Source organism: Rhopilema esculentum, chromosome 5, assembly GCF_057945365.1.
Source record: "Rhopilema esculentum isolate cy_ngs chromosome 5, ASM5794536v1, whole genome shotgun sequence".
Classification (NCBI taxonomy): Eukaryota; Metazoa; Cnidaria; class Scyphozoa; order Rhizostomeae; family Rhizostomatidae; genus Rhopilema; species Rhopilema esculentum.
Window position 1 is genome coordinate 6858966 of NC_142819.1, and position 15092 is coordinate 6874057.

At 37.6% G+C, this 15092-nt stretch overlaps 2 protein-coding genes across 3 annotated transcripts in view; both read right to left on the minus strand.

Moving 5' to 3' along the window:
- The window catches only part of LOC135689703 (kynureninase), a 122705-nt gene extending 114399 nt beyond the window's left edge, over positions 1-8306 (minus strand). Inside the window, exons 1-3 of one of the 2 annotated variants that reach the window (XM_089108613.1) lie at positions 8129-8306; positions 6044-6184; positions 2897-3086 (exon numbers count right to left, since the gene is read on the minus strand). In XM_089108613.1, the coding sequence (XP_088964739.1) occupies positions 2897-3086; positions 6044-6184; positions 8129-8167 (370 nt within the window). In that variant the 5' untranslated portion in view covers positions 8168-8306. The remainder of the gene's footprint in view (positions 1-2896; positions 3087-6043; positions 6185-8128) is intronic. The other variant, XM_089108614.1, reaches the window with a different exon arrangement.
- A 72-nt stretch (positions 8307-8378) lies between these two features.
- Positions 8379-14988, minus strand: LOC148960240 (uncharacterized). The gene is made up of 2 exons (XM_089108618.1): positions 13920-14988; positions 8379-13082 (listed from the first exon to the last, which is right to left on the minus strand). The coding sequence occupies exon 2, from the start codon at positions 11826-11828 to the stop codon at positions 10662-10664; it is 1167 nt and encodes a 388-aa protein (XP_088964744.1). The 5' UTR covers positions 11829-13082; positions 13920-14988; the 3' UTR covers positions 8379-10661.
- Positions 14989-15092: the final 104 nt, after the last annotated feature.

Sequence of the window (15092 nt, forward strand, 5' to 3'; positions counted from 1 at the left end):
TAGGGGCTGCAGAATTTTACAAAAGGGAACAGCTTAACAGGAGAAATGTTTGCATAACAAGGGATTTTATCTTCATCCAAGATTAGGTTAAAAAGAATACCTGCAGAGTAATCATTGATTTAAAAACAAGATTGACCCAGTTTTTTGCGAAAGCCCAACTTAATATGTTTCTAAACTTTATCCAATTTTCCAGTGAACGACATGAAACTTTAAGTGCTAGGGAAATTTTATAAGCTTTTAGCCAAGGAAAAATAAATTTTGCGTTATTTCCAACGGATATGTCATCATGGGGTCGGCATGCTTACCAAAGATCTGACCCTTGCATTGAAATGTTCCTTTGCACAAACCAGATTACAGTGTCCACAACCCAATCTCTCGATTCTTCATTTTACCCTATTTGTGAGTTTAAAACACATAAAGCAAAAGTTCAAATTCACGCGCTTCGTGATGCACACTCATCGGGACACAGATAAACTACCACTCAATATTTGTAAACAAACTTTTATGCGACAAAAAATTTTCCTACGCATTATAAAAATTAATAGCAAAAGGATATAAGACATTACGTATGTTGTAGCAACAAGTTTCGGGGTTGGCAAGGACAAATTCAACATACATTGTACAATGACAAAAACAGCTTACTCCAATACACCAACAAAATTTAAGAGGTTATTGTACGTATTTTCTGTGGCACTTAGGGATGCATTGGGAGTAAATCTATTTGTGTATGAAGGGGATCGTTTCATTAACACAACTACTTCTTCAGTAGGGGCTATGTGAATTATGAAAGCTTAAAAACAGCGGACATTTTGGGGATCAAAGTGCTCGATGATGGACACTTCCTGACAACGGACGAACAATTGTGTCTCAAATAATATTTCTTGCGGTCAAAGCCTGATCTCCATGCAACGAAAAACAGCTATGGTTCTAAAGCTGTTCCCGTTATTTGCAGGTTTTACTGCAATTAAGCAGGGCTCTCACAAGTAAGTTGCAAAACCAATGGTGAAAGTAGAAGTTGGCAATTTTTTGGCATTAATAAGGGGACTAAGCCCATTGAGCCCCCTGTGCCCCTTTGAGCCCCCTGAGCCCCCTGAGCCCCCTGAGCCCCCTGAGCCCCATTGAGCCCCATTGAGCCCCATTGAGCTCCATTGAGCCCCAATGAGCCCCCTGAGCTCGCTGACACTACACTTATGCATTTAAGAACCAAGTGAATCTAAGTAAAATAAGCATGAAAAATAAAAATGTACCACCACATTATAAATAACTGAAACTATTGAAATGATGAACAGGTTGAGAAATTCATGTCATGACTAGAATTTAAGAATTTATGAATTAGCGGAAGGTGCATCATATTGGCGGATTTAGAATCAAAGGACTCAAAAGGGATCACGGTTGCTTAGGGTCGGTCACTAAATTGTTTGACTGGTCAACCATAATGTCAGGGGTTGACGGCATGAATACCATTCGGCCACGGAACAAAGCTTTGCAATTTCGAAAACTCCTTGGCAACAGGTATACATAGAACACACAACGGTTGTATGATATGCGGTATAGATAATACACAGATCCCTATTTTTATGAAATGAGCCTTGCCAAATCATAAAAATAGTGAGAGCCAAACATCCAAGTAGCCGCCACGATTCAAGCCTAGGCTTCCAAAAGCATGTTACTTCCTCATACTGCAGTGACAAAACTTTGACCGTTTAGTTAGGCGATGTACATTGTCCAACATTATCGGGAAAGAAAAATGAGTAGAAAATGGTATAATAAACATTATTCGGGATTTTTTCCCTTACGTCTCTTGCTTGTTTCTCTTTTCAAACTCAAAACCTTTAAATCTAATTTTTGCTAAATTGATCTGATGTGAATTTTAATCATACAATTTTCCTTTTGCTGTCATCAAATGATGGCATCAGCTGCCATGTGTTGGCCATTAACAACCTGTCCACGCATTTTTATTTTTGTAAATTTTGGTAAAATTGAGCCAGGCTTTGACTTTTACTCTCGACAAAAATCTAGAGTAGTCGAGTGAAAAGTCGAGAGCGTGTGAACAAGGCTTAAGCATGCCGGTTGCGCAAGAGCCTTTAAGACACGACACGGGGTCCCTAATGCACATCAATTGCCTTGAAAGAATCGATAATCGTCCGTGCTTTATTGAGTTCCTCGAAAAACGTTTGTGAGTAGTTTGAAGCACACTTCTGAATGATTCGGTACGGCTTCTGAAGAAAAGCCAGCTGAGAATCTGAGAGACTGTCCAATACCAAATTGATTACTACCACACAGAAATTACGTATATTGCTAAACATGGTCGGTCCAATGCAAAGTTTGGTAGTCACATTACAATAAGAATGGCAGTCGTCAAAGTCCCCGATTCTACAGTCTTCATTTTCGACACAAGGCTTGCGCGACAACATCTCCGTGACGTCATCAACAAAGAAAATATGATCGCCATCTATGACTTTCACTTGACTACTTTTTGTTAGCCCGAAATTGTCGAGATGGATATCACACATGAGTATTTTACCCTTTGTTGATATCAAAAAGGTTTCCAGCATCATGAACAAGTTTTTCATAAACTCAATTTTTTCTTTAAAAGAAGGTACTCTGATCTGATGGAAAAATCTAAACAGGAATTTGGAAGTATAGGGGTATGAACTATAAAGTGACGATGAAATATGACTAAATATGTCAAATTTCGAAAAAAAATTCCCCAGTAATTCTGCTACATTATCCAGTGCATCTGGCAGAAAGATCAAGTCAGCCAGTCGTTCAGAACTGCCAAATAATTTCCCGGCAGGGTATTCCACAGACTCAACTGCAAATATTCCCCCACAGTGACCATAATACAAAACAGACCAGTCCGAGTTATTGAACGTAGAGAAGATGTTCCACTCACCATTGCCAGTTTTCTCGGTTTCTGGAATATTTTGATATTTGACAACCAGTGGCATACCATCAAAATCGATTTCATAGACAATCTTATCGCAGGTGCTGGAAAGACACTTCTGGTACACTTTTGACACATCTTTCGAGCAGAGTCTCTTGCAAAAAGAACCATTCATCCTTCCTTCTTCGTACTCTTTGCACTAGATAAATCAAACTAGCTGCATGAAAACAGTAAAAAATGAAAGAGTTGCAACAAAGCAGAAAGAGAATAAACAACTCATGCTACAAAATTTCAAACCTGAATGAATGAGGGGAAAACTGAAGTGCTAGTTTTTTCTGACACATCACAAAGTATGAAAAGTCATATCGTGACCAACCGGGAGTAGACACAGTAAGATGTGTTTAAGTTTGAGTGGAAAAATGGTGCTTTAAATTTATCCTTGCTATAAACAACTGGCTATAAGCGCCACAGGTGTTTAAAATTCCAAAGAAAGGTTTCCAAAGCAATTTTTCAATACAGGCAGATTACAAAACGCCTAAATGAAGAGTAGACCCTGCTTTCCTGATGATTCTCACCACTATATGGGATGTTGGACTGTCTTTAAAGCAATGGCTGTCTGATGGTCGAATGGTATTTCAACTTGGCTCTCTGCATGCCGACTATGTATTGCGAAGTGCCTGCTCTGTTTTGACACAGTTTTTGCTCTAATTTTGTCACTGCAACCTGTTTGTTATATCTATTAGCTCCACAAAAAGAAGACAGTTTGTTTAATGTTTCTAAATAACACCGTTGGCAGGGTTTAAATTCGTTTGGCAATTTTCAGCTTTAAGATTTTGACAAATATTGGCCATCAAGTGATCACCAGGACCAAAAATATTTTTTCAATGGAGAAATTAGCAACACTATCTCAAAAACAGGCTAAGATAGGTTTAGAGGTATCCATTTTACAGCTAACTTTGAGCTTGCACAAGAGTAAAAGAATTGCCTTTCAAATAGAAATTGCTAGGGCTTGAAAGAAAATAACAAAAATTTTTTTGAATCAAAGAGATCTGGGGTCTGAACAACAGCGTCATCAATATAATGAAAATAGACTCCCACTGGAAATACATCTAAAACATTTTCAAGCTTAAACGTTTAAGCAAAATTCCATTCCTTGAGTAGCAGCTGGAGTAACTTATTTATTTGTCATCAAACATAATTAAGTTTGCTGCTGTAATATGCATTATCACTAATCCATATATTCTGATAGGCACATTGGTTCACAGAGTTAATATGCCAGATGATTCCCTTTCTCCCTATCGTATCTTTTAGAGGAAATGCAAAATTAATTATTGTTGTGTAGTTTCAGACAGGGAGTAGCCCTAGAAGTGTTTATATGTTTGCACATCAAGGTCATCATTATATTGTCGTCACTAATTTTGTAAATGCTGGATCTGGGTTGGTTGGCAAATAGTGCCCCTCCATTCTCAAAAGAAGCAAGACAGCTTCCTTGGCAATTTATTTCAAAGATGACCACTGACGCGTTCATATCAAGAGACACTTTCAAAATCCCATTATGATGTGCAACAAACATATACAGTTATACTAGAAACCCATCCCCAGTCTTTACATTCATCTATCATAGTGGCTGTATGCTTTGCCAACTCCATCGTAGAAGATATTTATATCAACTTCATGATAGAAGATTCCTACTGATGCTATTTTTCTTTCCTTGGCGGCAGTATGCATAGCCTCGATTTCCTCGGTTAGCCCAGTATCCTCAAAGCTTATTTCATCTTGTTTATTTCCTCCGTCAATATACGATTCAATGTTTGATTTAAGCTGCTCCGTAACTTTTCTTGTTGTGACTGTGTTTCCATTACACGGGGAAGGCTCAATTTTTCACGTACCTCAGCAATGCTTTGCTTTGTGGTTTATTTAGCAGGATTTAATTGAAAACAATTACCTTCCAGTTTATGGATTAATATTGGTCCTATCTTTGAATTGAGAAAGGTAACGCTATCACGACACTGTAAATTTTCTAACATTGAGTTGTCTTTTAAGGCGACTTTCTTGTCTACAGGAGTATGGAGTCTAGCACGATATAAATGTTGTACAGTGAGAATCGAAAGAGAGAAAAAGAATCCATTCATATTTGGATACTGCAACGGAAACTGGCAAAGGATATTTCATTGGGGAACTTGTAAATTTCCGGTATAATTGTATGACACACCTATCAAACAGTTCACCAGGCGTTCATTTTCAGCGTGGAAATTTTTCGTTGACACACGCCACCACTGTTGTTGCTATTGTTTTTTTGTTATTGTTATCTCAATTGCCCCATGGCGTAATACGAAGGATAGTTGTTGCTACCAGAAAAGCCAAGATCTAGATGTGACCAGGCCCCTTTCTTTAAAAAAACGACCGGTTCGGAATTCCGCAAAAAATCAGCATTCAAAGTAGTATTTTCGAGAATACTAGCGTCTGGCAGGAATGGAGGATTCCGTCGCTCCATTTTTTCTTCAAATGTTGTTGTCCCAAAAACCCTGGATACCTCCACCACAAGCCTTCAAAGTATTTTCCTAAAAATAGTTGATGACTACTGTTGTGTTTTAAGACTAAGCTTTCAGGATTTAGTTAGAGCATAGACAAAATAAAACAGCATCTCCATCCCAAGATTTTTAATTCTGGAACTGAGAAATAATTTCCACCTTTTAGTTGTTTTTGACAATATACAATGCTTTCAATTCTAGTGATGGTAGGATACAAAGTGCATAAGTAGGCTGCAAAACCTAACCTTTTTCTGGAAACTCCCCCTAGGGATTCGGAACTAAACAATGGTAGATTATCATTGTTTGGCCCCTTCACCCCGTATAGAAAAAAGGTGTTCCTTTTAGTATTTCTACTTTTCAACAACAAATCAACTTTTGAAAAAGAACAATTTTATAACAATTTTCTTCAAAATAATTAGAAAACCACTAGCATTTAAAAAGCCTGAAAAAATAGTGATTATTTTGGAACTCTTGGTCTTTGGATACTGTGGGTAGCATGATCTAGAACTTTGTTTTGAACCCAGCTTCTAAATCTGATATTACAAGTCTGCATATCTTAGGTGCGTGTTATTCTTAATCAAAATATGTTCCTAGCATTGCAGTTATTAAGTTAAGAAATACATACCACAGATCTGATGTGGCCTGTGTTGCATCTGCTATACTTATCAAAGATCTTTGAGAATACGGTCATGCCAACCATGAGAGCAAAAGTTGATGCTAGAATCTTGCCCATCATATATCTTGAGATAATAACATCTCTGACAGCCTGAAAGAAGTTACAAACATTATTTTAGGAAATCTTGCAAACTGGATGCATACATAGAATAAATTTGTAGATTCAAGTGGAAGAAAAAAGAAACTTTGGAATTGCATTCCAAAAATGTATGAAAATCATTTTTGTCCACTAAGTTCAATTTAATTGGGTGGAGGGAGCACATAATGATCTTTTTGTCTAGAAACCTTGAGGGTCTTGAACATGCGCAGGCTTGAAGAGCTTTTGGATCTATTGAAAGGTTAATCTGAGCCCGATGTGCATCAGGGTCCTGTGTCCCCAACTTTGGGATAATGACCTTTTATAAGAAGTAAAGTTTGCAAAATGTTGTTATTTCTGCAGCATGGTGCCTCTTTTTACCTGTCACCCTCCAATGCTTCAAATTCCCATGTTTATGGGTTTGGTGTGGCAACTGGGGTTGAGCGAAAGACAGATGGAGAGAAATTTAGGTGCTATTTTGCCTCAAGTAGATAATTTCAAAGACAAACCAGATGATATTATGGACCAACTGAAGGTTTACCAACAAAACGGTGAAATATTGGGGGCATGTCACACCTACACATCCACGCTGGATACAAGCTTACCCCTGGACACATCTCAAAAATAAAATCTGTGAGACAGGAAAGCTCATCAGATGCTCATGGACAGTTTAGTATCCTATGCAGAAGTTTCTTTAGAAAATTAAAAAAAAACATCTCCCCTTGTTTTCATATTTAGAGGACATGGTCACAAGAAATTTGCAAGGGTCTTGGTCCTGAGATTCTTGTCTTATTTTCACCCATAAATAAATAACTCTCAAGTCAGAATAGCAAAGCATTCCCTGAACATTGTTCCTCAGCAATATCTTGACCACCTTGAAAAAGTTGAGTTCTTTCACTTTAAGGTCACCACACAAGATAACCTGGAATTCAAGGAGATGATTGTGCCAACCAGTGACGGATATTCAGGTTTTCCTTTGGGGACAGGGGTAGATTGGGGGGATGGGTGTGAAGGGCATGAGACCCCCAATATTTTATCCTTCAGTAAATTTTGCTTCGATTTGATGAAAAGCACTTTTTGTAGTCAGTAGTAAAAAATGATGGAAAAATTACTTGATTTATTTTCTTATCTTCTTTATCTTGAAGCTAAAAACCTCATTTTTAAAATGGACTTTTCCATCAATTTACAGTCACCCGAAGGGTGTGGCAACAAAATTGAATCATTATCTGGCACCCTTTAATCCTAGCCGCTATAATCCATCCCTGAGGGTGGGTGAGGTTCAGTCACATTATTGTCTGGCAAGGTAACATCTTGGATGGCCTTTTGGCACATTTCATGTTTGTCACTTATCACATTGAAGTCCAGATTTTCCAAAGAGAACAGTGAATTTTCAAGGCCACGAGGCCCCCAAAAAATTCGGCCACCAAAAGATTCGGCCACCAAAAGATTCGGCCACTGTAGCCAACCATCCCAAACTTTCCAGCTATGGCCATTAATTTGTATGTTTTGATTGGGTTCGGCAGTTTCCAAATGCCTCCTCCCCCTTGCTACGCTAACACCCCATGCAGCACAAGCATTTTATCATTGCTATTTGTGGTAAACGAAGAAGAATCAACATCTATGCTGCTAATCAAGGTTTTATGACACACCGCTGTGTTCTGAAAATTTTTAGAATTTTTAACCATGTTCTTAGAATTATATGATAGACGATGATGAAATTTCGGCAATTTTATTTACAGAATTTTGTATTCTGAGAAATCATTCACTTAATTTCTACGGCTTATGTAAAATCAGCAAAATAAAACATAATAAATATATTCTAAGAATAACAAATATTTTCTTGTTAAACAGTGGGTAAAAACTTTTTTACTAGGTACTTCTAGGTCACGTGCTGACTGCTGATGATGAAAGTTAAGATTTTCACAGAAATTGAAAGTAAGAGAAACATAGCAAACAAACCTTTATCTGTGAAATGATGTCTGATATATCTGCGTTCATTTTCAAAACTGCTTTCTCATGGAAACCAGCCAAGGCCTAACAGCAACATTCCCTTCCATTTCGCGGTAGTTTTAGTTTCCCTCTACAAAGTCGGAAGGTCAGAGGTCCAGCAACAAGCCTCGTTTTGAGTTAGGTACTATTTCATTTCATTTGATTTGAGTTCATTGCCCCTCAGCAGATGTTTCGGAAGGGGCGCTTCACAAAACCCACAATTTATTAAAGAACAATAACCAGCCTAAATTAATTACAAAATAATGTATACATCATCAAAGAATTACATTTAAAAACCTAATTACAAATGAGGTCTAAAATTTACAAAACTTGAAGCTAAATATATACCTCTTTTAAATAGAAGCTTTGACGGCATTTAGAGTGGTTGCCTGTTTTGACCAAACTGAGAGGCTATTCCAAAGTTTTGCTGCTTTGAATGAGAAGCAATTTTGGCAATTTGCTGACTTTATAACGGGAAACCTCAAATCTGTCTCTGTATTGCGGAGACTTCTGAGAGCATCAGTGTGAGCTTTTGATGCACTTGTTACGCAAGTACTGTGCAACAAGATTATATTGAGACTTGTCGATCATGGCTTTAGATTTACTAATTCATTTATAAGTGGTCTGTTTTGGCAATCAAAGTTGCTGTCAGTTATAATCCTAGCAGCTCAGTCTTGAAGTTTTTGTAACTGATTAATTTCAGTAAACCACAACAGCCCCAGAGTGAGCAGCCATACTGAAAGTGTGGCTCAACAATGCCTGTGTAGGGAGAGTGTTCGCAAAACACCATAGCGGCAAAAATGATTTGGCATATTTCAAGAGGCCAAGAGCTCTTGAAAATTAACTGGAGCGAAGCCTAATTTCATATGCTCTTTCCAATCTTAGCATCTGTTAATTTACACACCTAGGCATACAGTCATTTGAACCGATTCTTGTTCATCATCATGAATATTTACAGTAATTATAATAAATTATAAATATACTATAATTACAAAAAGGTTAAGAGGTTAAGATCATTGGTTACGATCGACGGTTCCGATTGATTTTTACATTCGTCATGGAGATAACTTTATCGCTACTTTTTTCAAAGCCAACGTAAAAAGCATTCTAAAAACAAAGGATGGTAACTGAACTAATTCTGTTTTAATTCTCAAAACCTATTCTAAGAGACTTCATCTGGGGGACAAGCCGTTGATCTCATGAAAATAAGGAGCATCTTCTCTCATACAAAGAAAGGTCAACTATGCTGGAGGGGTGTTTACCCCTTAGTTAAAAAAGGCCCTAAAACCATCTTGGTAATGGCTGCACCACCCAAAAACCACACATTGGTGCAAAATCTCATGTCCTTGGTTTTCCTTTGTTCTTCCTTACCTCTAAATGCTAATAAAGCTTGAAAAAGTGAGTAGACAACTAAGATGTACTGAGCCAATGAGACTGAATGGTAAACGATCGCCCCAAAGGTAGCATTTTGAATCAGTAGATCGAATTTTCTGTGCCAGACATCTCCCTACAAAAATATCCGTTGTATGCAAATTTAACTGTACAATAGGAGTAAGCAGATGACCCTTATTAACAGTGACAGTACAAGGGCAGTTAGTTTAAAAAAGTCTTGTGATATAACTGGTAACTGCTCTATACAAAGAAACAGTGCTCTCATGGAGTTTCAAGACACAATTATCAAGGACTGCAGCGTGTTCGTTCGATCAACGAGTCATTCTCCGCAAAGACACGTCTTGCAATTAAGAATCAGATAATGACGAAGGAAAGATCCCTTGATTTGTTTTTTTCTAGCACTTTATAAGCTCGGCAATATTCCTAAATTTCTATTAGTTGAATACCTGAATCTTAAATTCATTAAAAATGAAAGATCAACACCCATTTTGACAAGAATTTAAGGCGTTGAGGTCCTATTCAAGACACTGTTTTGCTTTTAAAACAACACACCATTAATACACAACAATGGATTAATAAATTTTTGTCAATTTTATCTTTGGGAGCATCAACATTAATCTAACTTCTATAACTTGTAACATGATAAGGGCTTTGCAAATCAGAGTTGTCAACTTGAGCAATGATCTTCTCTTTGTTTCTCTTAAAAAGTTGTTATTTAATATAGACCACCTTCATTGAATCCTTTCGTTAGAAATTGTTCTAGAAATCTATATACTCTACATACGAATCAAACAAAATGTAGCAATTACTATGACGGCAATTGCTGTACTTGCGACAATGAGAGATAGCATCAGACAAGGAAAAACGTATAATATCGCTTTAAGTGCCTAAAGATAGATTTTAAGAGCATGTTTTTAAGTTGGAAAGCTCATTTTTGACCCAAAAATGCAGACTTGAGAGAGCCTCAAATCCGGCTGCTTTTTGACAAAATGAAATATGTGTCAATTGCAAAAAGAACACAAAAGCATGCATGAGTCAAACATCGTTATATCCTTAGAGGAATTCCAATTCTTGGCAACAATAGTCATATTCTTCAGAATGCTTTAGCATTCTAAAGAAGAACTCCAGGTTTCAACTTCCTGTTTCTGGGATCCCTTTGATGCCACTTCTGCTCATAGTCCAATCTTGAATCATTAAGTGCAGACTTCGAGTACAGCGATGAGGCATCCAAAATGGCCCATTTATCTTCTTCCGGGCTCTTATGCGCGGTAAAGACATTGCAGCTACTCTTCATTGCCTCTATCAAACTATCAAATTTCTCCAAAGCTGAATCAACTATTTCCACAGACTGGGAACTCTCTACGCTGTCTTCACTCGAATTCCTTTTGAGAGGAGCACGATAACAAACGTTGTCGTCAGCATTCTTAATTTTTTGCACATCTTGTTGAATGCCGCATATCCAATTTTTCATTTCGTATGAGATTTTTCTATTTGCATTTTTGTTGCCTCTAGGCTTCTCTTGAAAACGTTTATCGGAATTATCTTCGGATTGGCCTCCTCTCCTCAACGACCTTGCCTCATTTCTAGATGAGGATTTAGTTGAAGACGTACCAGAATATTGTTGCCTCAGCTTCTCAGAATTCGCTAGCTTCGGAGTTGCCTCACAAGAAATTTTACTGGAACTGAAATTGTCAATCAATTCCTTTGAGGTTCCATCATCCATTGCATAAAACCCGTCTATCTTTGGTCTGTGACAACATTTGGTTTTCTGTTCCAATGTTTCATTGCCCTGACTAAGAGCCGGCACGGTCTCCTCCGTGGCGAGCATTTTCAACCTCGTTTCGAGCGCATCACCTACTGTTCTATCAATTCGATTCGCAGTACCCACGGCCGTATTTCTTCCCAGTGATCTACGCTGCCATTGGCTAATTGCCCCCGTTGTCTTAGGCCTTCTCTTCAATTTGGCTTTACCAGCTTCGCAGACAGTGGCCTCTCCTGCATTATGCTCACTTCTTTTGAAAGTGATGGCACTGACAGCGCGTCGCTCTTTAAACACTTTCTCGGCAGTTTTGGATTCATTTTTCCATTTTGCATGCCTCTGAGCAACTACTATACTTGATTTCAACTTCTCTTGAAAATTAGTAACCAATTTCCTTTGAGCATTTGATATAAAAAGCACTTGAGCTTTCTTCTGAGCCTCAAGAGCCAAAATATACCGCACCTTTGCTTCTTCAAATGCTCGTGGCCTATCCAAAAGTCTCCCCATTTCGCTTGCCATTGTGATATTGCAGTACCTCTCTGGCAAAAACCTTGAAGATCTAAATAATCAATTTAGTTTATTCGATTTCTTGCGTCATAAACCAGCTTGTTTAAAGAACATGCAAACTGCAGTTTTCAAGAAGCACCAAAATCGTGATTCATCACCATGCTATGCACAGAGCTTCCTTGCCTGGCCTATCTATTAAAAAGAATAACCAGAACACCCATGAAATAGCCAGAGAATTTGACTGTTTGCATCAACAGCAGAGAAAAGGTTGAAACAGTAGTCGATGTTATATGTGTGAAACGATGTAATACGTCTTCAGAAGGAAGGTGAACCAAATGAAGCAAATGAGGGTTTTGCTCCAGGCAAGACTTTCGTTAGAGGAATTGCAAAATCTTTATTTACGATGCCTTCATTATCTTTATAACCAATTCATTATCCAATAGACGTTCAGAGGTCTGCACGTGCTAAAAGCACCATTTGCATGGCCGGACAACAGTCCAGTTAGAATAAGTACCAATCAATCTTCACTTTCTGTTTGACGCAGAAGTGAAGAGGTTTGCTGAAATCAAATCCATGCTTGCAATTTTCAACCGTTCATTTAGTAGAAAGCAGAACAGCCTTTACTCCAAAGAAACATGTCTGTTAACCATACGTTGTCCAAAATACGGCTAAGCTCGAGAAGATGAAATCAAAATATAAGTTATTGCGGGTACTTTTGACACCTAATATCTCAACACGTTGCAGGTCCATACACAAAGGTGTCTTAAGAATGATCATAGTCACTTTGATTGCATATTGTAATCCACGATGACAAACTCTTCATTACAAAGACATTTATCATTATCAATATCCATGCTCATCAAAGAGTTTTATGGACAGTAAATTCAGTTTTGAGGAAACAAGATTAAGCACTTTCTACAGGTGTCGAGTGTACTTTGACTGAGAAAGAAACGTGGATTATTCTGCTTAAATTGCCAAATAATCGTTGGCATCGATACCATTGATTACTCGTCTAGATCTAGCTGGTCGATCGGTGATGATGTACGAAGACCAAGTCTATCATCAGTATAAACAAACAGCTAATAAGTAGAAAGACGTCTGCGCAGATGAAGCAAGCTTTTACTAGGCTTTAATGTCCGCTGTAAAATCCAACACGTCTCGGCTTCTTTGTTTTTTCCAACTTCATTGCAAGCCTTTTTGTGAGTGCTCCCAGCGCAAAGATTTATTAACCGTACAGAACTCGTTGTTGTAAGGACAAGATGCAACCTGTTGACGATTCAAAAGAAAACAAAAACAATTTAGCGACAGATCATTCGCTCTCACCGCACAACAGTCTGAATAATTCTATAACCATAGCAGCTCGCAAAAAAAACTTTGCTTAGCATGTAACTAGCCAGTGCTGCGCTTGGCTTAGCAGAAACTCGAAAACTCAAAATTGGCAGTCTTTCAACTTATACCAGTGCTCCAGTTTACAAAAGTCTGATTATAATTTTTGAAAAAATACACAGCAGAGTTACGTTGCCCCTGAAAATGGTTCTCTAAGCCCATTTTTCTATAAAAATATTCCACAATAGGAAAATACTACTGAAGATCATGCTTTGAAATCAGGATCTTATCTAAGGATTCAATGACTGCTAAAAAATAATATGACATAGATCATGGAAGTCATGTTTCAGTTGGAATTTCTGTGAACTGTTTTTGAACGCAGTCTTATTCATCAGGCAAAAATATATTTTAAGGATCATATCACATATTTTGTAAGGAAGATCTTAGTGATAATTACTTTTTAACGGGTTTGGAAACAAATGATAATATTTGTAAGCTCTCAGGTGATTAGACAAAAATGTTTTGCCTGGAGCAATAGGCGAAAAAAGTGGGTTCGTCTGGAGCAATAGACGAAAAAAACGGGATATTCTTTTAATTTCCAAAACTATAGTAAAATTATGTAATGAATTGTGTTGCACAGGACCTGCTACCGTCTACAGAATCAGCTATAAGCCGTCCTCGATTTCAAGTTACCTTGCCAACCACCAAGTTGTAAAGATATGAAGCAAAATAGTGCACAAAAATCAATTTACACTTTTATTTATCACAAAATCTTACCTGCACACGAAAGATCAGTGCTGGGTCATGCGAAATACAAAGAGAGTGTTGAATTGCTTCTCCGGAGCGAGATCTTACGCGCTTAATCTGGGAAAACTGAACAACAAACACGGAGGTAGTACACAACGCACTTTGTCTGTCCAGGTGGTTCGATAACCGTCGCTAAAGTCAAAGCCGTTAATGAAAAATATATTTTATAAAAGTTTTAATGCAGACCTCTGTAGCATTAAAGCAAAAGTTTACTTAAACTGTATTTCTAGAAATACCAATGCAATATTTTCATAAAGCAATAGCCGGACAGACGATTAGCCATTTTAAATAGAATTGATAGCTAATCTTTACGAGCTTTTCCGAGGCCATAAATTTAATAATTTAAATGTGGATGGGATTTATTCTGATCTCCATTTACGAATCAAATGGGACTGTATTTCATATTAAAAGACTCGCGAAGCATGAGAAAGTTACATATCATATTGCACGTGTAAAGTTTATGGCCCGTTTAGTTCAAAGAAAACAGGTGAAAAGGGATACAAAACAGAGCAATCGCAGGTAAACAGCATTACGCTGGATTTTTAGGTGATTAGCAATATTAAGAAGCACAATTTTAAAAATTTATCATTTTACCATCTGCGTCACTCTCTTGCTAAATAACAGGTCATCCACATGAAACTGACAATCACTAGTTTCGGTAAACAAAGAATACGGCCGAAACGGCACTTTTATGACTTTGAGATGTGTGGATGACGTCATTATAAATGTTAGGAATATCAAATTTCAGGGTTATGGACCCGTGTGATTGGAGGAGACTAAGCAGGATTGCGAAAGGGCAAAAGATTTCAATATTAACGGCCAATCTAGGTTTGAAAGGAACTGCAAGAATATCTAGCGATGTACGATTTTCTTTGAGAAATTTAAAGAAAATAAAAATAAAAACAGATGATGCTGATGATGATAACGACGATGATCTGTTCATTTTCTTTAAGCCAGCTAAACATTTTGAAAGTTAGGCCTAGTTTGTACATTTTACTTTTGGTTTTGTGAGATTATATAAAACCTGAATAAGGAGACTTGGGACCTAAAGGACCTGTACAATTTTGTCTCTTGATGCTTTTCCGCTGCTCGGCTTTTCATCAATCTTCTTCACTACCTGCATGCAACTTCCAAAGGTAACGG

What these genes read in the sequence shown, in the direction of transcription:
- LOC148960240 (XM_089108618.1), bottom strand. Translation starts at nt 11,828, where the DNA reads ATGGCAAGCGAAATGGGGAGACTTTTGGATAGGCCACGAGCATTTGAA.